Source organism: Rhinoderma darwinii, chromosome 7, assembly GCF_050947455.1.
Source record: "Rhinoderma darwinii isolate aRhiDar2 chromosome 7, aRhiDar2.hap1, whole genome shotgun sequence".
Classification (NCBI taxonomy): Eukaryota; Metazoa; Chordata; class Amphibia; order Anura; family Rhinodermatidae; genus Rhinoderma; species Rhinoderma darwinii.
The window spans coordinates 76,792,031-76,817,671 of record NC_134693.1 but is presented as its reverse complement, the minus strand read 5'-3'; the positions used below and the strand labels follow the sequence as shown (position 1 = coordinate 76,817,671).

General features: G+C 41.3%; 1 protein-coding gene across 3 annotated transcripts in view; it reads right to left on the bottom strand.

Moving 5' to 3' along the window:
• Positions 1-25,641, bottom strand: part of SUN2 (Sad1 and UNC84 domain containing 2) — a 96,386-nt gene that overhangs the window by 31,867 nt on the left and 38,878 nt on the right. For all 3 annotated transcript variants that reach the window (XM_075833565.1, XM_075833563.1, XM_075833564.1), the window contains exons 8-12: positions 20,605-20,675; positions 19,535-19,674; positions 16,974-17,183; positions 16,806-16,883; positions 9,324-9,367 (exon numbers count right to left, since the gene is read on the bottom strand). In XM_075833565.1, coding sequence (XP_075689680.1) covers positions 9,324-9,367; positions 16,806-16,883; positions 16,974-17,183; positions 19,535-19,674; positions 20,605-20,675 — 543 coding nt within the window. The remainder of the gene's footprint in view (positions 1-9,323; positions 9,368-16,805; positions 16,884-16,973; positions 17,184-19,534; positions 19,675-20,604; positions 20,676-25,641) is intronic.

Below are 25,641 nucleotides of genomic sequence, written 5' to 3'. Positions count from 1 at the left end.
TTTGGGGGGATTCCACTGTTTTGCTTACTCCAGGGCGTTGCAAACGCGACATGGCACTGAAAACCAATCCAGCAAAATCTGCGCTTCAAAATCCAAATGGCGCTCCTTCCCTTCTGAGCTCTGCCGTGGGTCCAAACAGCAGTTTAGTACCACATATGGGGTATTGGCGTAATCGGGAGAAGTAGCTTTACAAGTTCTGGGGTGCTTTTTAATCTTTATTCCTTGCAAATATAATTTTTTTTTTTATATTTTTTCAGAAAAAAAGTAGATTTTCACTTTCACAGACAAATTCCAATAAATATAGCAGAAGACCTGTGGGGTCAAGATGCTAACTGTACCCCTAGATAAATTTCTTGAGGTGTGCAGTTTCCAAAACCGTGTCACTTTTGGGGGATTTCCACTGTTTAGGTACCACAAGACCTCTTCAAACCTGACATGGTGCCTAAAATATATTCTAAAAAAAGGAGGCCCCAAAATCCACTAGGTGCTTCTTTGCTTCTGAGGCCGGTGTTTCAGTCCATTATCACACTAGAGCCATGTGTGGGATATTTCTAAAAACTGCAGAATCTGGGCAATAAATATTGAGTTGCATTTCTCGGGTAAAACCTTCTGTGTTACAGAAAAAAATGTATTACAAATGAATTTCAGCAAAAAAAAAAAATTTGTACATTTCACCTCTACTTTGCTTTAATTCCTGTGAAGCGCCTAATGGGTTAAGAAACTTTCTGAATGCTATTTTGAATACTTTGAGGGGTGCAGTTTTTAATATGGGGTGATTTATGGGGTCTATCTAGTACATAAGGCCCTCAAAGCCACTTTAGAACTGAACTGGTCCCTGTAAAAATAGCCTTTTGAAATTTTCTTGAAAATGTGAGAAATTGCTGCTAAAGTTCTAAACGTTGTAACGTCCTAGAAAAATAAAAGTTCAAAAAAACTATGCAAATATAAAGTAGACATATGGAATATATAAAATAGTAACTATTTTGTGTGGTATTACTATCTGTTTTACAAGCAGATACATTTAAAATGAGAAAAATCATAATTTTTGCAAATTTTCTCTAAATTTTGGTGTTTTTCACAAATAAGCAATGAATTTATTGACCAAATTTTTCCACTAACATAAAGTACAATATGTCACGAGAAAACAATCTCAGAATCGCTTGGATAGGCAAAAGCATTCCAGAGTTATTAACACATAAATTGACACGTCAGATTTGAGAAAATGGGGCTGGTCATGAAGGTCAAAATGAGCTCGGTCTTGAAAGGGTTAACCCTTTTTTTTCTGGAACACAGACGGTTTTACCAGAGAAACGCAACTCAAATATTTATTGCCCAGATTCTGCAGTTTTTAGAAATATCCCACGTGGCCCTAGTATGCTAATGGACTGAAACAGGCCTCAGTAGCAAAGTAGCACCTACTGGATTTTGGGGCCTTCTTTTTATTAATTATATTTTAGGCACCATGTCAGGCTTGAAGGGGTCTTGTGGTGGCAAAACAAAGGTAACACCACAGAAAAGACCACATTTTGGAAACTACACCCACAAGGGGTGTAGTGAGCATTTTTTTTTTTTTTTTTATTGACATTTTTTTCAAAAAAGACATATGATAACAGAGGAACAATATATTAGAAATGTATGGTATACATCAATACTGAAGGACAGCAATGAACACAAATTACCGACATTCAGACAAGGGAAATAAAATAAGACCAAGGAAGGAAGGAATCAGGTGGGGGAATGGACTTGGAGAGAAAGAGGTCCAGGGGTATAGATCACATACACATCATTCGCTAAAGTGTTGGGTCCAGGGTTCCCAAAAAGCAACAAAGGATGAATATCTGTTCCGTCTCCGGTAGAAAAGTCATTCATAAATGCAATGGTTCGATACCATATTTATCACCTCTTTACAAGTAGGGGACGCAGAGGATTTCCAAGCTTTGGCTATGAGAAGCTTTGCAGAAAGCAGAATATGGCAAACTAAACGTCTAAAGTCTGTGGCCACCTCCTCCACACCAAATGACAGCAGTGCCAGGGTAGGATTTTTACCTTCAGAGAACCCTGAAATATTTGAAATAAGGCAGAAAATATCCTGCCAGAAAGAAAATAAGGGGCAAAGCCAGAAAATTTGGTAAATGGTATCTACCAGACAACAAAGACGCCAGCAGAGGTCAGACGAGGGGGGGTATAATCTGTCCAATTTAGAAGGTGTACAGTACCAACGCATTAACACTTTGTGGAATACTTCCAGGAGGGTCGAACATAGGGAGGACTTCATAGTCCAAGTGTACTGGCCCACTGGTCCGGGTGTAAGTTTTACTAAGATGATCCCTTTCCCAATTTAGAAAATGAGCCCGCTTGATAATCTCCACATCCCCATTCAGGATATCATAAATTTTTCTGGTGTGATTTAGATCTCCTTTAGTAGGATCAGAGAAGTGGTCACAAATAAACTGCGGTAATTTAATTACAGTAGTAGGGTGAAGATGCTAAATATGTCTTGATCTGAATATATTTGTAGACATCTTTGTCAGGTATACAGAACTTGGACACCAAATCTGAGAATGACCTAACAGAATTGTCTTGAAATAAATCTGAGACACTATGCAGACCATTTCTAGTCTAACATTTAATACCTAAATTTGGGATCAAGAGTTCCAGAACATCTATAGGGATTTGAACAGGGTCCCCTTTTTGTTTTTAGAGGAAGCCGAGAGAAGTGAAAGCGATGGATTTAAAGCATAAGCCAACAAAACACTGTGAGGAGATGTACCCCTAAATATGTGTTGTTCAATTAAAGGCCAACTAGATATTGAAGATGGTGCTATCCACACTCACAATTGTTTAATCAATATTGCTTTATGGTAGTTCATTATATTGGGAACCCCCAACCCCCCCTCCCTGTGCCTATGAACCATAAGAACGGAAGCTGCAACTCTGGGTTTCCTGCCCCCCTACAAAAAGGTCCTTAGTGGTGTTTGAAATTTTATGAGCAGTGGAGAAGGAATAGGGACCGTTAGCATGCGTATAAAAGATAATATTTTTGGGAGAATAAACATTTCGTAACAAACATTACTGCCCAGCCATGATGGTTCATGTTTGGATTAAGAATTTGTACTCGGCACACCTTGCTTGTGTTACAAAAATATATTTTTATTTTTATTATGGATGCCAGAGGCTGTATGTGCGACGTCGACGTTTCGGTCAGACAGACCTTCGTCGGGCACTGAGCCGTGCTGGGGACTGGATCGGTACAAAATGATGCGTGTATAGCGCTGCTGTGGTCAGTAACCGGCGGCTTACCGCTCTGTGTTGGCGCTCATGTTTGGAGACATTATTAAGTTAATCTTGGAGGGTTGACAGGAGAAGCAGAAGGTTAAGTTTAGGAAGTCTGGATAAAAGGGTAGCTAAGTCAGACTCCTAGATAAAGAATGGAGCCAGATTCCCATTGGAAGGGAAATTCAGTTTGAATAATGCGCCAAACAATTGGGATCTAGTGGTATTAATCCTATAGTAAGAGACTTGTCCAAACCGAGATATAATATTAGATACTTCTCTCAGGGAGGTTAAAGGGTCAGTGTGTGTCAAAATTACCTAGTTAGCAAACAAGCCCAGCTTATGCTGACGAAACCCCACCGGAATCCCTTTAATATTTAGGTTTGATTTTATAGATTCTGCTCCATTACCAATGTAAACAAAAGCGGTGAGAGTGGACATCCCTCATGGGTCCAATTGGTAATTTGAGAGGGAGATGAAAAAGGGCCATTCGAGAGAACTCTAGCCGAAGGAGATGTATAAAGAGCTTGTATAGCCCGTCAAAATGTTTCCTGTAAACCCAAACTTGGAAAAAGCAAACCCCCAGTGTATTCTGTTGAACACCATCTCTGCATCCAGGGTAAGGAAGAGTGAAGGCACCCGACCCTGTCCCACATTGGCCCATAGATTAACAATTCGCGTTGTACCATCAGGGGCCTGCCTCTCCTTGGTAAAACCCACCTGGTCTGAGTGTACTATCGTGGGAAGGATATTTAATAATCAGGAAGTCAGAGGTTTGGCGTAGATCTTAGTGTCACAGTGGAGGAGAGATATGGGTCTGAAGTTGGCTGGAGTGGGGGAGGGTTTGCCTGGCTTGGGGATAGTCACTATTGTGGCCTGAAACATCTCCTGGGGAAGATCTCCAAAGGACATTGCAAGGTTGTAAACATTAGTAATACGTGGAATAAGGATAGGAGTGAAGGAGCTATAATATTTATCAGAGAAGCCATTGGGTCCTGGCGCTTTATTGAGTTTAGACAATACAATAATTTTGGAGACCTCAAGTTGCGTGATAGGGGCATTCAAAAGTGACAGTTGTTCGGCAGGGAGAGAAGGAAGATATATGGACCCCAAGAAATTATTTATATCCAGGTCAAGGGGCAGGGGGGTATCAAGCTCATCATTTAAAAATTGTACAATTTAGAATAAGAAGAACTAAACCGATCTGCAATATCTTGCGGATTAGTGAGTTTTGTGCCTGTTTCTTGTGAAATTAAATGGGGGATTTTTGACTTCAGCTGTTGATGCCCAATTCTATGGGCCATCAGACTACTTGCTTTGTTATAAAAAGTATAATAGGTCATACGTAATGTAGTGACCTTTTTATCGTACTCATCTAGTACAAGAGCCTTCAGTTTACGCCTTAAGGACATGAGATGGTCATGTAGATTTGACGATTTATCGTGCTGCAATTGCAATTTCAAAAAATGCGTTTTAAAAGAGAATCTAAATCTGACCGTTTCTGCTTTTTATAATGGCCACCCTGTTGTATCATTAAACCCATAATAACTGCTTTATGGGCATTCCATAGTGAAAAAGGGTTGATATCTGGTGAACAATTTAGTAAAAATATATTCTTTCAAGTGTGCCTTTATATTATCCCTGTATTTGGGGAGATTTTAGGAGGAATATATTAGAAGGAGCTTAGGAAAGGGAAATGGAAAGGTTAATAGGAGCACAATCCAACCGGGTTGTTTGACTAATCTCAGATGATTTGTCACAAAAAACAGATCTATCCTGGAGAAGGTTCTATGTCTTGGGGAATAAAAGTTGAACTCTCTGGAGGAGGAATTTAAGCATCTAAAAGAGTCATACAAATTCTCCTTACGAAGCCAAGAAGAGCGAGTTGGAAGAGATATCCAGTCTGATTAGTAGTGTCCCAAATGGCATCCGGTATAATATTAAAGTCCCTGCATATAATAATTTTGCCTTTAGCAATCTTTCGGATCTTTCGCATAGTTTTATTAAAAAAACGAACTTGTGAAACATTCAGGGCATATATGTTCGCTATGGTAATGGGACAATTATTGAGGAGTCCCACCAGGACAACAAAATCTCCCCCTTACATCAGCTACACAATCATGTAGTTGAAAGGAGACAGTCTTGTAGAGCTATCAATACTCCAGCTTGTTTTTTTTAACAGCGTTAGCCAAGTGGATGGTAGGGAATTTACGGTGGGAGAATTTTGGGCAGTTGGATTGGGAGAAATAGGTCTCTTGCAAGCAAATAATGCCTGTATTAGAGGACAACGTATCTGTCCACATAGTAGCTATTTTAAATGGGGAGTTTAACCCTTTGGCATTCAAGGAGATTATTTTGAGTGCCATAGCAAAGACGACGTAGAAGCTTTTTCGTACCTAAGGACCTTTGGAAAATCAAAATTACGTATTTATATAGCAGGGGGAGGGAAGAATTGGGTAGAGTAAACAAAACTGAATACATGACTAGATATACAATTTAGAAGTAACAAGAGCAACAAAAGTAACTTCAAACAATTTGGTAATCAGCCACTGAGAAGTGGGGGAAAGTGTCTACGTGAAAACCAATTAGACCTCTATAATATGAGGATGCACATAAGTTCAGCAATGATTGGATCTTCGAAGCAAGTCCGGAGAAAGTCTCTGAGGTGTTCCTTTAGTTGTGAGCAAAGTTGGGGTTCTATCGAGAGTCCCCATTGTGTAAGCAAAGCATTTCCTTCTTCCAGATTTGTGATGGCATGTGTGACTCCATTTTTGTGGATGAGAAGCTTTGTGGGAAATCCCCATTTATAAGATGTGTTGCTATTTCTCAATAGTAGAGTGAGAGGTGCATATTTCTTCCTCGCATGAATGGTCACTTGAGATAGGTCAGCATATAAACGAACCTTTTCATAAGGTGGTGGGAGATTTTGCAAACCTCGTGCCTTCGACATAAGAATTTCCTTCATTTGGAAAAAATGGATTTGAGCAATCACATTTCTAGGAATCTCTGGAGGTAGGGACCAAACCAAAGTCCATAGGTAGAGATGAGATGATGGTATGAGTTCCTTAATTAAACTTTGCAGGTAAGAAAGAAGTTCAGACTGTTGAACAGATTCAGGGATACCTCGAAATTTGACATTATTTCGCCTATTCCGGTCCTCTAAATCAGCCAACTTAGATTTGAGACAATTCACCTCCTACTCCAGGGATTGGTGAGCATCCACCACATGCTTGTGAGCCTGGGTCTATTCGCCCATTTTGTTTTCAACATGATCAACCCTGTCAGAGCTCAAAAAAATCTGGCATTAAGGCCACGCCCCTGTAGTGAGCATTTTGACCCCACTGGTGTTTCATAGATTTTATTAGGATTTGGACGTGAAAATGAAAATTTTCCAATAAGACCTAGCATTAGCACAATATTTGTAAAGCAATTTCTCCCAAGTATGGCAGTACCCCATATGTGGTCATAAACTGCAGTTTGGGCACACAGTAGGGCTCAGAATGGAAGGAGCGCCATTTGGCTTTTGGAGTGCAGATATTGCTGGATTGGTTTCTGGGTGCTGTGTCGCATTTGCAAAGCCCCTGTGGGACCAAACAGTGGTAACCCCCCAGAAGTGACCTCATTTTGGAAACTACACCTCTCAAGGTATTCACCTAGGGGGTGTAGTGAGCATGTTAACCCCCACAGGTGTTTTCCAGAAATTAGTGTGAACTCAATGTTGCAGAGTGAAAATGGCAATTTTTCCATAGATATGCCAGCTTATGCCACCATGAAAAGACAGCTCTCTAATTATTATGCTGTGATTCCCAGTTTTAGAAACACTCTACATGTGGCTCTAATCTTAGGCCTGGACATTCGGCAGGGCTCAGGAGTGAAAGAGTACCATGCAAAATGGAGGCCTAATTTGGCGATTTACAAAAGTATTGGTTCACAATTGCAGGGCTCGGATGTAAAATAATAAAAGAAACCCCTGAGAAGTGACTCCATTTTGGAAACTACACCCTTCAAGGCATTTATTAAGGGGTGAGGTGACCATTTTCACCCCACAGGTCTTTTCCATAAATGAATGAGCTGCGGATGGGGCAAACTAAAAATTCCAATTTTTCCCTAGATATGCCATTTTAATGGCAAATATGTCGTGCCCAGCTTGTGCCACTGGAGATGCACACCCCAAAAATAGTTAAAAGGGTTCTCCCGGGTTTGGCGATGCCATATATGTGGTAGTACACTGCTGTTTGGGTACATTGTAAGACTCAGAAGGGAGGCAGCGCCATTTGGATTTTGAAGCACAGATTTTGCGTGGTAGTATTTTTGTTTGAGTATTACTGGTATTTCCGTTTATAATGTGGGGGCATATGTAAGCTGGGCAGAGTACATCAGGGCATAATAAGGTGGTATAATATAGGGGTAAAAAAAAAAAACAATAAAATAATCCATAGATGTGTGTTACGCTGCGGAGCAATACCTTCTGCACAGGCCTTTCTTATCCCCTTTTGGTCTATACTTCGCACCTTTGCAGTTTGGGGAATTTTGCTGGGAAAGTATTGTCCTGGTATAATAAAGGCACCCTCGCTTCCAGGAGATATGTTTGGGGCCTCCCATTCCTGGTTCCCTAATTTTAGGGCCTTGATAAATCGCCACTTGAAACAGAAGAAATATTCCTCTCGGGCCTGCACAACTGCATATTTTTTCTTTCCTGACTTATTGGACCCTTAACTCATCATATAAGGTTTTTTTTTGCGGGATGAGATGTTTTTATTAGTACCATTTTGGGGTACATGCTACTTTTTATTAATTTTTTTAGGAGGCAAGATGACCAACAAACCGCAATTTTGGCATAGATTTTTAGAGGTTTTTTTTATACAACATTCACCATGCGTTATAAATTACATGTTAACTTTATTCTGCGGGTCAGTACAATGCCTTCTATACCACATTTAAAGCTCTTTATGTTTTGCAACTTTTTGCACAATAAAATTACTTTTGTAAAAAGAATGTATTTTTTTCTGTTGTGATGTTGTGAGAACCATAAAGTTTTAATTATTTCGACGATGAGGGCTTGGTTTTTGCAAGAAGAGCTATAGTTTTTATAGGTAACATTTTTGGATACATGCGACTTTTTAATCACTTTTTATTCCAATATTTGGAAGTCAAGGTGACCAAAAAAAACATAATTCTGGAGTTGTTTTTTTTATGGCATTCACCTTGTGGGATAAATAATTTTTCAATAATAAAGGACTTGATAAGAGAAAAAGGGAGATAGTGTTTGATTTTATACAACTTTTTTTTTACTTTATTTTTTTATTTAGTCCCACTAGGGGACTTGGTCTAACGGTTTGATTTATGTTCTAACGCATTGCACTATCTATGTAGTGCAATGTATTGGAACGGTCAGTCGTTCACTGACAGCAAGCTGTATTGGCAGTCCAGGAGGCCATTGTTAGGTCATCGCAGTGCTGCCGATTTGGCTACAAACCACTAAGATACATCCATCACATTTGATCGCTGCATCTAAGGGGTCAATGGCAGCTAGCTCCAGTCCCTGCCATTACAGCAGGATGTGAGCTGTTATATACAGCTGACACCCGCCGCTGATGATGCAGGCTCAGCTTCTGAGCCAGCGCCATCTTCACATCGGTACCGGAAGCCTTTTAGGTCCTGTCTCCAGGCTGGGCCTAGGAGGCTTCCATACTAAGCAGTGTTAGGCCTTCAATTGCCATTGCAGCCATCGGCACTCCGGCGATCTCGTTGCTGGGGTGCTGATTGTCTTCAAACATCTTAAATGCAGCGGTCGCTTTTGACCGCTGCATTTAAGGGTTTAATGGCGGGGATCGGAGCTAACTTCGGTCCCTGCCATCACAGCAATGTGTCAGCTGTAACATACAGCGGACATCCAGGGATGATGGCACAGACTCAGCTTCTGAGCCCATGCCATCCATTTGTCGTATGGATATGGCATTTTGCGGGAAGCACTGGATTTCCATGGCGTATCCATACGACAAATGTCAGGAAGGGATTAAGTGGAATAACTTACTGCATCTCAAACTTACCTTTTAACTTCTGTTCTAAGCTGTAAAATCTGGCCTTCTATATCCTAAACACAATAAAAAATAGCAACCTGTTACAGATCTATTCATCAAATTACATATGTATGACTTCACAAACCTCTAACAATTAACCCATTGTGTGTATAAACTGTTGATCAATTTTAAAAAATATTATTAAAAAAAAAATAGTATACATTTATCATATGTGACATGACAAGGGGATTTTTTGAGTACTCACTGTAAAATCCTTTTTCTCGTAGAGTTAATTGGGGGATACATGAGACCGTAAGTATAGGCTGCTGCTACTAGGAGGCAAAGCTAAGCCAAAAGTGTCAGCTCCTCCATCACATGCTATACTTCACCTGCAAACACTGAGCTAATCAATCTGTGCACTAATAGTAGGAGAAGCAAACATACATTATAAATAAAAACAATTGACAGAAAGAATTGCCACAAGTCAGAAACCAAAAATTCTATAATAGCCCCGTAAATGCCTAGGAAGAAAGTAAGAATAAAGGTTTAATTGGGTGGAAGCGGTGTCCCCCAATAAACTCGACGAGAAAAGGATTTCACGATAAGTGCCAATTTCCTTGCTTGTGTCATTGGGTGATACAGAAGGTTGTGGGATGTTCTATAGTAGTTCCCGGCAAAGGAAACAAAACTGAAAGAGAGAGATACGGGTGTCCCCACCTTCCCTGCCTGCGACACCTGCAACCGAGTAACGCATCCAAAGATGCAAAAAGTGCATACCCTGTAAACATTAGTTAAGGAGAGAAAAGAAGACAAGATATCAACCCTGCACATCGGCAGAGCAGTGGTTCGATAGCACACCTCCAGAGGCACACACTGCTCCTGTATAATGTGATGTGACTTGAAATAGGGGTTCCTGAGGCAGTCTGAAAAAGGTAGATCTAAATGGCCCTAACTACATCCGGATGATGTAGAGACACTCTCTGGGAGAAGAAAGAGGGAAAAACGGTTTTCTCCTAAAGATGAGAGAGGAAGCAACAGAATAAAGCCGCCAGTTCAGACACCCTTCGAAAGACACTGCCAACAGAAAAAACAACTTCCAGGAGAGAATGTGAAGAAACGTGTCACACAGAAGCTCCAAGGAAAGGAATGGCAAGCATGGAGGACAAAACTCAGGTCCCAAGAAACAGAAGGGTGTCAGTAAGGAGGGGCTTCTCAACAGCCCCTCACAAATGCTTTTAAACAGGGACGGAGAGTAGAAAAATTACCGTACAGACCTTGGGCATCCCTGTAAGAAAACGAAGATGCTTGATAAAAAAATAACACAAAAGGGTTACGACTTTTATTTCCACTAGTTAGTCAAGTTTGATCATATCCCATACAATCTACAAAAGTGGCGTTTCCAGGTCGCATGCAAATCTGGAAAGAAGAGGGGTACCTGGCCTTGGGCACGGTCTTGACAGAGACAAAAATCAGAACTTTAGGACTGTAGTTTCCACATCTGTGCTGGGAGGCATGGCAACCTTAGCTGCTGGTGGAACGGATTTCTGAAAGAGCAGATTGTTTGATTAAGCCACAAGGAGCGACTATCAGGCCAAAAGGAAGAGACACGTTAAAGTCTCAGAACTGGATGGCAAACCGCAGGTCACGTTGGTTGGTCAGGCAAATTGAAATGTGGAAATGTGCATCCTCGTATCCACAGAGGAGAGGAACTTGCCCTTTGGCATGGAAGTTGTCACCATGCTTAGAGACTCATTGGGGGGGAAGGAAGGGACAAAAAAAAACAAAAACACACCACACTCTGAACTAGTGATTAAGACACTAGAGATCCAGGGTAATCCGATCATTTCCCTCTTCCCCTGGGATCCATGATTGAGAGACGTGGGAGGAACAGGTTGCAGGAACCCACTTGAAAAGCAAGCGTCTAGGATGTGCTAGAGCATGAACTAGGAAACCTGAAGAATGTTTGCAGCTGTGGACAAGAATGAGCCCATTCTTGTTTAGTTACATCTGAGCTTCTGGTGCCCGTTCCTGTGGGGTGGCGAGGCTATGATTGTCTGTTTTAGAGTCAGGCATGCAGGGCTGACTAAAATATAGTACAGTCACAGATGACATTAGAATGGAGTTTTCCAGACTGAGGTTAGACATAGTGAAGTTAGAGAAATTATCAAAACTACTCAGCTTGGATAACGAGGGTAATTAGTATGGAACATAATTACTCCCCTGGATGAGGCGTTATTGACAGGCCCGTATTTGGCACTAGGCACTGGGGGTGCAGGGTTGTTTACTTTTTTCTAAAAAAAAAAATACTTTGTGATCTGCCAGAGTGGCAGTCAGGCCACTCACAGGGCAGGGGCGGTGGCTACACCAGCACTTCTAAGACACGTTCCAGTATTTGCATGTATATATGTGCCTGTGTGTATATATATTTGCCTATATATCTAAATATGTTCCCTTATGTATGTACAGTATATACAGTATGTGGTTAATTTTTGGTTTGTAAAGGGCAGCAATGGAGAGTCCTGCACAGAGTGCCATGCAACCTAAGGCTGGCCCTGCTCAGACTCATAGTTTAAGTAGCGCTTCAGCCATCTCTGGACAGCATTGAGGGGAACGGCGGATCCATGGCACAACTGGAGGGGACCAGGTAAGGTATGTATTCTTTTACCATGTTGTATGTCCAATGTTGTATGTCCCAATCCCCGGGACCAGAGGGTCGGTTCAATTGTATCCACGTCCTTAGGCAGGCTAGGCAAGGGAACCATCAGTTCGCTTCCTAGCCATTCTGCGCTTCCGTTGTAGCGCAGGTGGCGCGATGACATCATCGCGCCATCTGGCATCATTTCACTGGAGCAGGCCTGATCAGAAAAGACCAGGCATGAATCACTGGCAAACGTAAATGGTGATCCCGGCAGACGCTAGCAACTCCTAGCGTGGGAATTCCTCTGTATCTAAAGGAGTCAAGCACTAGATTCATAGTGACACACACTCCTGAGATGCGCCACAGGTGATCCTGCGCCACTTACAATGCTAAGTAAACGAAAGAACTGACAGCTCTAAGCTGTCATTGGTTAGTTTACATCACGTGATAGCTGGTTACCTAAGTTCAATGGCCTACTTTTAAAGTAGGCCAATGAACTGAGGTAACCTGGGACAACGTGATGTAAACTAACCAATGACAGCTTAGAGTTGTCACTGCTTAGTTTACGGTCACGGACAGTAAACTAAGGTAAGTATGATAATCGTTTTGCGGTTTTGTGTTTTTTTACAGGTTCAGTTGTTGGACAACTTCGGATTTAAGTACTACTTCGATGATGGCGTTTTTATTTTCAATAAAATGGTTAACGAGAGTTGAGGGGGGGGGTGTTATTTCAATAAAATATTTTTTATGTGTTGGTGCTTTTTTTAAATATTTTTACTACCCCCTTAGTAATGGCTGCTGTCTGATAAACAACGTCTATTACTAAAGGCGGGGTTTAGTGTTAGCTGATTAAGACTAGCGGGAACCCATTGCGACTAGGGTTATCGGGAAGAGACGGGTACGGTCCAGTACCCGATCATCTGCAGTGATGGTCGGAAACTGGGACGTCCTTAGGTTGGTATTATTAGGCTGGGAAAGCCCAAAAACCGTAAGACTTCCCACCGTGGTAATGCTAGCCTGCCGCTATGTTGTATCTGGCTGGTTATGAAAAATGGGGGCGTGGCCCACATGTTTTTTTTCAATTATTTAAAAAACAAAAAAACAACTACCGTGTTTCCCCGATAGTAAGACACCCCCGATTGTAAGACGTATCGGGGGTTTCAGGGGGGTCGGCTAATATAAGCCGTACCCCGAAAGTAAGACATATGTCTTACTTTCGGGGAAACACGGGGGTATTGCCGCCTCCTGCCCACTTCCGCGCCGCCCCCCTCTCCATACGTCACCGCGCCGTCCTGTGATGGCGCGGGTACTGAGACTGTACCCACGCGATCAGCGGCAGGAGCACGGCTGTTATACACAGCCTGGCTCCTGCTGCAACTGCCGGAATCGAAGCGCGCGCCGATTCCGGCAGTTTAACCCATTAAATGCCGCTGTCAATAGTGACAGCGGCATTTAATGTGTTTGACAGAGGGGGGAGCTCCCTCTGTCACCCGATCGGCGCCCCCGCAAACAAATCGCGGGTCGCCGTCGGGTTTCCATGACAGCCGGGGGTCTAACAAAGACCCCTAGGTCTGCCTTCAGCATCTGCCTGTTAGGCGATGCCGGAGGCATGACCTAATAGGTTGCCTGTCAGTTTTACACTGACAGGCAATAATGCTTCGGTATACTAAGTATACCAAAGCATTATATATGCGATCGGCACATCGCATAGTGAAGTCCCCTGGTGGGACTAAAAAAAAAAATGTAAAACAGTTAAATAAAGTTTGTGAAAAAAAATAAATAAATAATTCGACAATTTTTTTCCAATATAAGACATACCCCGAAAGTAAGACATAGTGGGGCTTTTGGGGATAAAAAGAAAGTAAGACACTGTCTTACTTATGGGGAAACACGGTATGTGTGCCCCCCCATTTTTCATAACCAGCAAGATACAACATAACTCAAGCAGGCTAGCATTACTAGGGTGGGAAGGCTTACGTTTTTTGGGCTTTCCCAGCCTAATAATACCAGCCTGTGGCTGCCCCAGTGTCCGGCCATCGCTTCAGATGGTCAAGTTCTGGATTGTACCCGCCTCTTCCCAGTACCCCTGGTGGTGGTGGGTACGGGGTAATAATTGGGGTTAGTGCTAGCCATTTCACAGGCTAACACTTCGCACTGCCTTAGTAATGGATGCTGTCACAATCAGACAGAAGCCATTACTAAGGCAGTAGTAATAAAGTTAAAAAGAAACACAGAAAAAATATTTTACTGAAATAAAAAAACCTACACAACCCTTGTTAAACCTTTTAATGAAAATAAGAGACGTCGTAATCAAGGTAGTCCTCAAATCCGAAGTGGTCCAAGAAAAAAACATTAGTAACATATAAAAATGAAAAAAAACAATTATACTTACCTTTCCTGGTTCCAGTGCGGGAACCACAATGCCAGCGAGCTATGCTGTTACTGTAACTTCAGAATTTATGTTGGGCATCAGCACTAAAAGTGCCTAGGTCAGCATCAAATCTAAATATGGCCCTGGTTACTGTATTAAAGTTTGAGCCCGGAGGTACCAGATAACTCTGCAGGAGGAGGGTAATATGTATGGGACATAACTTCCCACCTAGATGAGGGGTAATGTGTTACCGGGAGTGCTCTGAGATACCCGATCACTTTGCCTGATAAGGGTAATTTGTATGAAACACAAAAAGAGCAGATTTACTATTGGTGTTGTGCCAGAATTCTGGCCGAAGTTGCACCTTCTTTTTGGCGCAAATCATTTTAAACATATTTATGAAATGCACACCAAAAAAAAGTTATGTTTGCGACTCATCTGACAAGTGGGCATGGCTTAATGGGAAAGGGGGAATGGCTTAATTTGTGCCAAATTGGACCAACATTTTAGCGCAAATACAGTGCACTAAAATAAGCAAACCAAAAGTAGGCATATATTTAGACAGAAGTGTCTAATCATGCACCAAATTTATGATTCAGCATGAGCCATTGTGCAAATTTGGTGCATGAAGACAAATTCTAAGCTGTCTGAATTTAAGACCGTATTAATAAATTTGCCAAAAATACTCCACCTGGATAAGGGGGTAATGTGTTACAAGGAGAGCCCCGATTGGCTTAGTTGGAAGATAGAAGGGGTAGGGAATACTTACCTAGAGGATAAATAAATTTTCATGGATCCCCTTATCTTTAACTTCCAGGTAAAACCAGTAGGGTCACCCCTTCAGTGCACCTTGCTCTGGTGGGGAGCAGACTGGAACTTGGGTGACCCATAAAGGACAATTATCCCCAATCCACAGGATAGGTAATAATTGTATGCTTGCTTGGGGCCCCACCACTGATCAAGTGAATGGGGGTTCCGAACCACTTGCTCCTCCTCACTAAACCGCACGCAGTGAGGAGGAGCTTGAATAGATAGCGATCGAGAATGCGCACGCCACTCCACTCAATGTCTATGGGACCGGCGGAAACAGCCGAGCGCTGTACTTGACTGTTTCCATCATTCCCATAGCAATTTAATGAAGCGGCAGCGTGCATGGTCGACCACCACTTCATTCAATGTCGTTCTCACTACCACCAGTGGGGGTCCCAGTAGTGGTGCCCTAAGCGATTAGACAATTATCACCTATCCTGTGGATAGGTGATAATTGCCAAATTGTCAAAGGTAAAAATAAGAAAGAGAAGAATTCTGAAGAAAAGCACGAAGTTCTGCCTCCTACAGACACTAGGCTAAAACGGATTAACTCAGTGCATGCAGGAGGGGTATATCCTGTGAAGGAGCAGCTTACACTTTTGGCTTACTGATGTCCTCTAGTGGCAACAGCCTATGATACAAGCGAGCAATATGTAAATTATATATACAATAGAACAGTATTCAAATTATTTTACACACATTCTGAATTAAAGGGGTTCTCTAGGACTTCAATACTAAGGTCCTATGCATTGATAGGGGGAGGCCTTGCTGATCAGCACAATGACGGGATCATGTCCCCTTCATTGTTTACACAAGAACAGCAGCTAATCCATACAAGCAGCTGCACCTAATAATGCAGATTGTCTCATTCACTTGCATGGAGTACTAGGCACAGCTACCGTATGGATGAGCAGCTGTGCCTGTATAAACAATTAAGGGGCGCAGCACCTTCATTGTGCTTATCGTCGGGGATCCCGAAGGTCAGACCAAGAACCCCTTGGTTATGTGGATATGCTTACAAAAAGGTTTCTGTCAAACTATTTTTCTATGCAAACAGACATGATTACCGCCCCCTACCACAAGGAGTTTCTTTTTATTATTTTCTATATTTGAAGAATAATGATTAGCTTGTATACCTAGTGTAAGTAACATGGAATGACATTTGTAATTTATAGCAGTAGCAGTTTGGATATGGATGCCAGCTTTTTGAAGTGGTGCACAATTTGATTATCTAAATATTTCAGTAACATACATAGGAGTATTCTTTTTAGATTTTAATTTCATACAAGCTTATTTTAAAATCTCAGAAAATAAGTTTAAAGGGGTATTCAATGAAGAGACATTTATCAGCTATCCACTGTAGATTGGTGGGGGTCCAAGCACTCAAACTCCACCAATCACCGGAATGGGGCACATATGATAATTGTTTCTCACTGGAATATCCCTCTAAATAGATAAAAGATAAATGCAGAAAATACAAAAAAAAAAAAATTACAATAATCCAACATCCATATTACGACCAATGTCATGGATGCCATGAAACCACAAGCCAAGGTGTCAAGAACTGGATTATAAAGTAAATTCCTTTTGTTGCATGCCATTTTAGGGAGATTGCTGCACCCTTAGGTTCCAGTTTAAAAGGTATTTTAATATATGAGGACATCATTATTCTATTATATAGTTTGTTACTTACATTGGACATGTGATTTATTTTCTGATAGACGTCCTGAAGATTATGCTGTTGCTCTTCTTTTACTGTTGTCAATTCAATCTAGGACATGAACCATAACAAATCCATTCAGATTACAATATACTGCTGTGATTGTGTGCCAGTGATTGTGCGCCTTATTTTATACTTTACCTTTGTTCTGGCTGCACCTTCTTGCAAGATGACTTCCCTTAAAGCAGCCTCTTTGGAGGTAGACAGGTCTCTGAAGACCTGGACCACATCATCTCGACTGAGGCCACTAACTACTTTTGAACTTGTTTCACCATGCTTCAGCAAGTTCTGCTCATTTTCAAGACCTTGAAACCTCTTTTCTAGAGAATCCATGCGAGACACTAATTCATTCTTGTGAATAAATAAACAAAAAGAAACCGATTAAACATACCTAGTAAAAATATTCTATTTTTTTTTCTATATGCTGTAATGATGTCCCTTGCTAGTAGCGGAGAGATGTTTACAGACGTCCGGGGAGTTTCTGCAGCTGGACCTACTGCAATCAGCTGATCCCTAGCCCGGCTTCAATTTAAAAAAGGGGTTGTCAGCATGAGACAACCCCTTTAATATATTTACTAATGCACCATCAAAATCTTCAGTAACACTGATGCGTATTCACGGAACTCAAAAACGGTGCGTTATAGCATAGGTTAGAAAACAAATTTGGGCGTACATAAAATATTCAGCCTGAGTCATTGCTTGACTTGCCCCATAGACGGTCATTGAGTTGACAATGTATGCAGAGAAACAATGCATTACATATACCGTAACAGTGACATTTCTTGTTTAGAGCGCTACTAAATGATGTTGAAGTTCTAAAGTTTGATAAGAAACAAAAAATACCTCAAAGACTTGATGATGGAGTATGTGTTGGGTCAATCTCATACAAGTACATTACGGCTCAGTTCAAGAGTCATACATTTAATGGCAAAGACCGGATTGGATCCAGTCCGGTGAGATCAGCCAAGCTTTTGGCACTAAATAGATGGCTCCTGCCTTGAGAAGTAATGTACTTCTGTGAAACCGGTCTTACCCGGTTGCAGCAAGACTAGTGTGAAATTGCTGAGGTCTGTATTATATAGATTCATTTCACACAGGGTGATCTATTTCTAGCATTTTGTTCTAACGTTGATGATTATGGCGAACAGTTAATGAAAACCCCAAATTTAGTGTCTCAGATAATTAGATCAAATAAGCCCAATTTCAAAAATGATTTTTAATACCGAAATGTTGGCCTGCTGAAAAGTATGTACAGTATATGCCCTCAATACTTGGTCGGGGCTCCTTTTGCATGAATTACTGCATCAATGTGGCATGGCATGGAGGCGATCAGCCTGTGGCACTGCTGAGGTGTTATGGAAGCCCAAGTTGCTTTGATAGCGGCCTTCAGCTCGTCTGCATTGTTGGGTCTGATGTCTCTCATCTTCCTCTTGACAATACCCCATAGATTTTCTATGCGGTTTAGGTCAGCGAGTTTGCTGGCCAACCAAGCAGTGATTGGTACTTTTGGCAGTGTGGGCAGGTGCCAAGTCCTGCTGTAAAATGAAATCAGCATCTCCATAAAGCTTGTCAGCAGAAGGAAGCATGAAGTGCTCTAAAATTTCCTGGTAGACTGTGCTGACTCTGGACTTGATATAACACAGTGGACCAACACCAGCAGATGACATGGCTCCCCAAACCATCACTGACTGTGGAAACTTCACACTGGACCGCAAGAACCTTGGATTGATGCCTCGCCACTCTTCCCCCGAGACTCTGGGACCTTGATTTCCAAATGAAATGCAAAATTTACTTTAATCTGAAAACAGGACTTTGGACCACTGAGCAACAGCGTTGGTCCACTGTGTTAGATCAAGTCCGGAGTCTACACAGCCGTCTACCAGGAAATTTTAGAGCACCTTATTGTTTCCCCCTGCTGACAAGCTTTATGGAGATGCGAATTTCCTTTTCCAGAAGGACTTGGCACCTGCCCACACTGCCAAAAGTACCAATAACTGGTTTAATAACTGCAGTATCACTGTGCTTGATTGGCCAGCAAACTCGACTGACCTAAACCCCATAGAGAATCTATGGGATATTGTCAAGAGGAAGATGAGAGACACCAGACCAAACAATGCAGACGACCTGAAGGCCGCTATCAAAGCAACCTGGGCTTCTATAACACCGCAGCAGTGCCACAGGCTTATCGCCTACATGCCACGCCGCATTGATGCAGTAATTAATGCAAAAGGAGCCCCAACCAAGTATTGAAGGCAGATACTGTACATGCTTTTCAGTTGTCCAACATGTCGGCATTAAAAATCATTTTTGAAATTGGACTTATTTAATATTCTAATTTTCTGGGACACTGAATTTGGAGTTTTCATTAACTATTAGCCATACTCATCAACATTAGAAGAAAAAAAAGTTGGAAATAGATCACTCTGTGTGTAATGAATCTATAGAATATGAGTTTCACTTTTTGAATTGAATTACTGAAATAAATTAACGTTTTGATTATATTCTAATTGAGAAGGACTGCTATATTAGTGATGGATTTAATTTTTAAAAAAAAGACAAAAGTTATGCTAGTAGATTTTGTGTTAGCATTTTTAATTTTGTTTTTACTCCTGAAGGTCCTCTACCCATTTAATTCTCGAGAGGCAGGAAAGTCTTCATAAAGTACATCAGAGCTTTGCCCACTGTACTATTAGGTCACAAACCTGGAACAAAAGAGGCAGGTTTTGAGGTCTTTGATCCAGTTTCCTTTGAAAATCATCTCTAGAGGGCTTTTCTGTCCCAGAAAATGTTGCCTTTGGGATAAATAAGTCCTGTAGTCCAAAGGGATAGAAATACCACAGTCCTTAAAAAAAACAGACAAAAAAACAGTCTAAGTGAAATAAGGTCCAAGATGAAAAAGGAACTAGTCAATAACACGGTGTAAATGATAAAAATAGTATTAATGTTGTGAAATCCAGAGTAGGAATCTAACAAATAATGAATATCCTATAATTTATAGGCATCAACCACAAATACAGAAATATACTATTTTATAATTCCTTAAAGAGAACCGGTCACCAGGTCCTAACATACAATTTACCTAAATTACCTTTAGCCTGCTCCTTACCCGTTTCCATCAAAAAAAAATTTGTTTGTTCTGCCCCCCCCCCCCCCTTCTGGAGTAATTGTGCCCGCTCTGTTTCCCTGTAGTTAGCCAACAGGGGGCGTGAACTAAAGTGGATCTCCCTGGATGGAGCATCTTCACGGCCTTTGACGCTGTCCAATCAGTGCAAGGCAGGTTATGACAAATGTGCTAGAAGAGAAGTCTTCTCCCAGCGTGGTCTCACGAGATCATGCTGGGTAAGGCTGGTCATATGCTGCCTTGTGCAGATTGAACATCATCACAGGCAGTATAGATGCTCCACCCAGGGAGATTCACTGTAGTTCACGCCCCATTAGCTAACTACAGTGAATTACCATATGGGGCACTAAAAGGACAGGGGACAATTACTCAGGAATGGGGGGGGGGAGCAGAACAAAAAAAATAAAAAATAAATACAAAGGAAGCAGGGAGGAAGAGAGCTTCAGTTAATATATGTATCTTGAATGTTAGAACCTGGCGACAGGTTCTCTTTGACGCACTATTTGCTATGCCTAGATTAACTATCTACCCTTTCATTATATTGTTTTTAGAAGTGCAGGTTTTTTTTCTACTTTTACATGCTGCTAGGATTTTTTTACTGTCCTTTCAAAAAAATATACAAAACAAAATCCAGCCATCCAGGATACTGACCTGTTGCTATCAGTGCCACGAATAGTAGTAGTAATAGAATCTGCATCACTTTCTTAAGAGAATTGTAATGCCTGTAAAAAAAATTTAAATCAATCAAATTTGCTTTGTAGCTTCTAATAGAATCAAATAAGCCTTACTGTTTTTAACAATAACACCACCAACTAATGACATAGGGCTTAGTACAGCCTATATGCGGTTTTGATTCAACCTCTTTAAATGTTTTGCACGTAGCTTCTACGGGAGCCATACCAAGGGTAGAAGGGGGGGGTCACTATTTAAAGCCTTGACCTCTAATAAATTATGTACGACGCAACTGTTCAGTGCTGGGACCACTATTATTCTACTTATTTATTAATGATATAGAGGATGGGATTAATAGCACTATTTCTATTTTTGCAGATGACACCAAGCTATGTAATATAGTTCAGTCTATTGAAGATGTTCGTGAATTGTAAGCGGATTTAAACAAACTAAGTGTTTGGGCATCCAGTTGGCAAATTAAGTTTAATGTAGATAAATGTAAAGTTATGCATCTGGATACCAACAACCTGCATGCATCATATGTCCTAGGGGGAGCTACACTGGGGGATTTACTTGTTGAGAAGGATCTGGGTGTACTTGTAAATCGTAAACTAAATAACAGCATGCAGTGTCAATCAGCTGCTTCAAAGGCCAGCAGGATATTGTCGTGTATTAAAAGAGGCATGGACTCGCGGGACAGGGATGTAATATTACCACTTTACAAAGCATTAGTGAGGCCTCATCTAGAATATGCAGTTCAGTTCTGGGCTCCAGTTCATAGAAAGGATGCCCTGGAATTGGAAAAAATACAAACAAGAGCAACGAAGCTAATAAGGGGCATGGAGAATCTAAGTTATGAGGAAAGATTAAAATAATTAAACCTATTTAGCCTTGAAAAAAGACGACTAAGGGGGGACATGATTAATTTATATAAATATATTAATGTCACATACAAAAAATATGGTGAAATCCTGTTCCATGTAAAACCCCCTCAAAAAACAAGGGGGCATTCCCTCCGTCTGGAGAAAAAAGGTTCAACCTGCAGAGGTGTTAGGGATCATTACCATGTATATTATATGCAAAAACATTATTACTTTATATAAACTAAAAATCTGTATATTACACAAAGATTTGTAAATGAAACAAGATGGAGAATGTATGAGAAACACGCCTATGGAAGACACCGCCCCTGGAATGCAAGAGGAGTGTACAGAAGAACTCACAGCTGAGGTGCCAATGGGGCTTAAGCACGTCCCACCTTCCTACAGGGAAGATTTATGTGTGTTCTTTGTTCAAATAAAGTTAGTTCACTTTCTACTGAACAGAGGGAAAGAGGTCTACCAGTATTTGTCTGTGTGGTGTACTTTTTCCATGCATGCATGCATTCAGTTTTCAATTTACAGAGGTGGTTATTCGGTGTGCGATAACAGGGAAAAAAGGAAGCTACCCTGACAATTGGCACCCCAGATGGGACCACACTTGAGGGGATCTCGGAATCCGGACAACCGACAATCACAGGGTGAAACAGACGACCCAGGACTGCCCACTGAGGGATCCTGATCACCTCCATAATAAACACGGTAAGTCAGTTGATTTTATAAATCTTCGACTTATCTGCGTTAGTGGACGGTCTTGTGGGAATCTGTAGAACTGGCTCGATTATCTCAGGCGACAGGAGAGACTTCCCCGCTGTGTGGTCACGAACCCGTAAGAAATTAGTCGCGCCCGACTAACCATCCTCTGGGTAATTAGGGACTAGATAGAAAATATATCCTGTTTTATACAGGGGCACGATAAGTCGTGAGTAATTTTCCAACAAGACCTGTGAGTTGCAGACTGGGAGATTGTTATATTGCAGCGAGATTTAATAAAAAAATTGCAGACTGGAAGATTGTTATATTCCAGCGAGATGTAATAAATACATTGCAGACTGGAGATTGTAATATTTCGGCGAGACTTAGAGAGAGAGTTGCAGACTGCGAAATTGTAATATATCCGGCCAGACCAAGAGTTGTAGACCGAAAATTGTTATATAAATTACGTGTATAATATAGACTGTAAGAATGGATGGTTTACGGTCCATATACAAAATCAGGATCACCCGTACCCGGACGATCCTATTCGTATGATTTGGTGAAGCGAATGGAAGTTAGGAATAAGAAAGGTGTTGTTATATGTATTAGAAAACACAGGACCAGCCGCCGTCCTATAATGGCCGCCGTACCTCATGTTGAGTGTGTCCTCATTGTGTCCCCCCCACCCCTGATGAGGTCACGCCCGGCCTAACCAAATCAGTATGAAATGATAGCCTTGTTAATTTTGTCATTTCCCTCAGTAACACATGCTGCAGTGTTTTTTTTTCTATTCTAGCTTCTGTCCCAGCTGTACAGGACGCTGTGCACTGGTGAGGAGACACGTCATCATAATATAGAGATGGTGGCCGACAGATTGGACACTGTTACAGATTATGTGTTTAATGTTTTGAATGTAGAAAATTCCTATACCATAGTGTGATGAATGATTGCAGATACGTACGTTGTTTTGCCGGCATTGAAATTGTTAAGATTGTGAGAACAGAAGCTGTGAGGAGTGAGTGTGTGACCCCCTCCTGTAGAATTCTGTTGGGGGGGGGGGCTGTGGGCTGTGTGCAAAGCAGACTGACTGATATACAGGCCGTGAATGAGATGAGACAAGTGATTACAAAAACAAAAAACTTAATTCTTAGTGTTTTGTGTTATGAGCTTAAAATCAGTTTCTTTTTTTCTGTGTACAGGAATGTTTCTTATATTTGCGCATGCGCTGTTGTTGATTAAAGTTACGCTTCATATTTATGTGTTATGATGTGATAAGATTTAATGTGTTTTGATGTTAATTCAAATGTATTAAACTACAGATATTGTGAGACACGGGGTCTTGAAAATGTATGTGCCCCCACGGTTCTCTATTCTTATATACAGTTTATTGGTTTGCAGTAATTAATATTACCAGATATAATATTTTCCGTTTTATTGAATAACTAATTACAATTGTTTTGTTTTTGTTTTCACACATGAGGCACATGCTATAGTGCTGCCTAAATGTTATTTTGGAAAATGTGAAATATTTTACAGGTAAATGGTTGCAAGTTATTTTAAAGATAAAATGTATTTTTTGTCAGGAGAAAGTCTTTTTTGTTCCAGGCTGTTGTGTATTACAGGGGGTTAAATTAGTGCCCCCCAGATAGAGTGCCCGACCTTGTTATGTTGTTTTGAACCCTGCTACATTACTTTCGCAGAGTCCACAAAGGGGGGAATGGTGAAGGGACTGATCAGGTACAATTTTGGTTTGTTTTGAATGAATGAATTTGGTTTCAGGAGATCTACAAAATGTGTAGGAGACCCCAATGAGTAATCCAGATTAAATGTGTATGACAGTAACCTACATTTTGAGGTATTTCTGTGTAGATGGTTCCAGATCCTTCCAGAACTGTGAATATGGCACTGGGTATGCTGTGCTGTAGTCTCCACCCAATATGAGGTAATGTGTAAGAGACCATCCCCGTCCAGCAAATTTACGCAAGAGGCCGAGGTCACTCACAGATTTAGATGGGGGAGAAGGCAAAACAAAAAAATTGTCTGAACATTGTTTATTTTATGCCAGATTTCAGTAACATATTTTTATTTGTTTTTGTATTAATCAAGTATTTACAGAACCTGATAAAAGTGAGATTCTCACAGTGTTCTGGATTATCAGATGAGTGTGGAGAAGTGTATAACATTTGTTTTTATTTTAGAGAATGAAGACGCCACCCCTTTGAGATGTTCTATCTATATGTGACATGGGTTTTAATGTAAATTTGTAATGTAGAAATACTTGATCATATACAGTATGTACAAGACAGGATACAAGGCACAAGGTAAATTATCCAGAAACCACTCTCACCTTCTTGTTCATCTCAAGGAGCGGAGCTGGAGGTGCTTGCTGAGGCTGTAACCTGGCAGAAGGTAAGACTGCCGACATTTACACTGACTCTAGGTACGCTTTTGGCATCGCCCACAATTATGAGCCCATTGGTAGTAGGAATTTTATTGGATCATCGGGTAAGCCAATTGAGAGAGCAAGAGAAGACAGAACCTGACAACAAGGGTATGTGCGGCCAGGTGTCAGTAAATTGGCTTGTCCCTGGATACTATAATGCCACCACTAGGTTTGTAGCAGCCTCCAAAAGAGAAAAAAGCGTGTGGAGGAATCCTCCAGCTCACCTGACACACTCCTGTGTGTCGTTGACAGCGCCCGGTTCCCCGTGTCGGCACACGGATTCAAATAGACAAATAGGGGACAGAAGGCAGGATCCAGCGCTGTGATGTAGATAAAATGGAAACGGCGTTTCCAAGTTTAATGTCTTAGGTTAAAATGGAAGATCCAGTGGTATAGGTCCAGGGTGTAGATATAGTGGGAAGAGGGTATCCTCTCTGGCCTACGCGTTTCGGACGTCACTGCGTCCTTAGACTTGGCTGTAACCTGGCAGAAGGTAAGACTGCCGACATTTACACTGACTCTAGGTACGCTTTTGGCATCGCCCACAATTATGAGCCCATTGGTAGTAGGAATTTTATTGGATCATCGGGTAAGCCAATTGAGAGAGCAAGAGAAGACAGAACCTGACAACAAGGGTATGTGCGGCCAGGTGTCAGTAAATTGGCTTGTCCCTGGATACTATAATGCCACCACTAGGTTTGTAGCAGCCTGCATGATGTGCGCACGGCATGACATAGGTAAAACAGCAAAGGTATCTGTGAAAAGTGCAGCCCGGCCAGATTACCCGTCCCAGCGACTGCAGAATATACAAGCGACTGCAGAAGTGTATGACAATGTGCTCGTGTGTGTAGACCTGTTCTCAGGGGGGCCTGCAGCCCTGGACCAGCCTTAGCATTGGACTATTGGAGGAGTCAGTATTATGTTTGTGTAAATGATAACTTCTTGGTGCAAGTAGATTCCCATTTGAAAATATTTTTGTTGTGAAAGGAAAATTTTAGA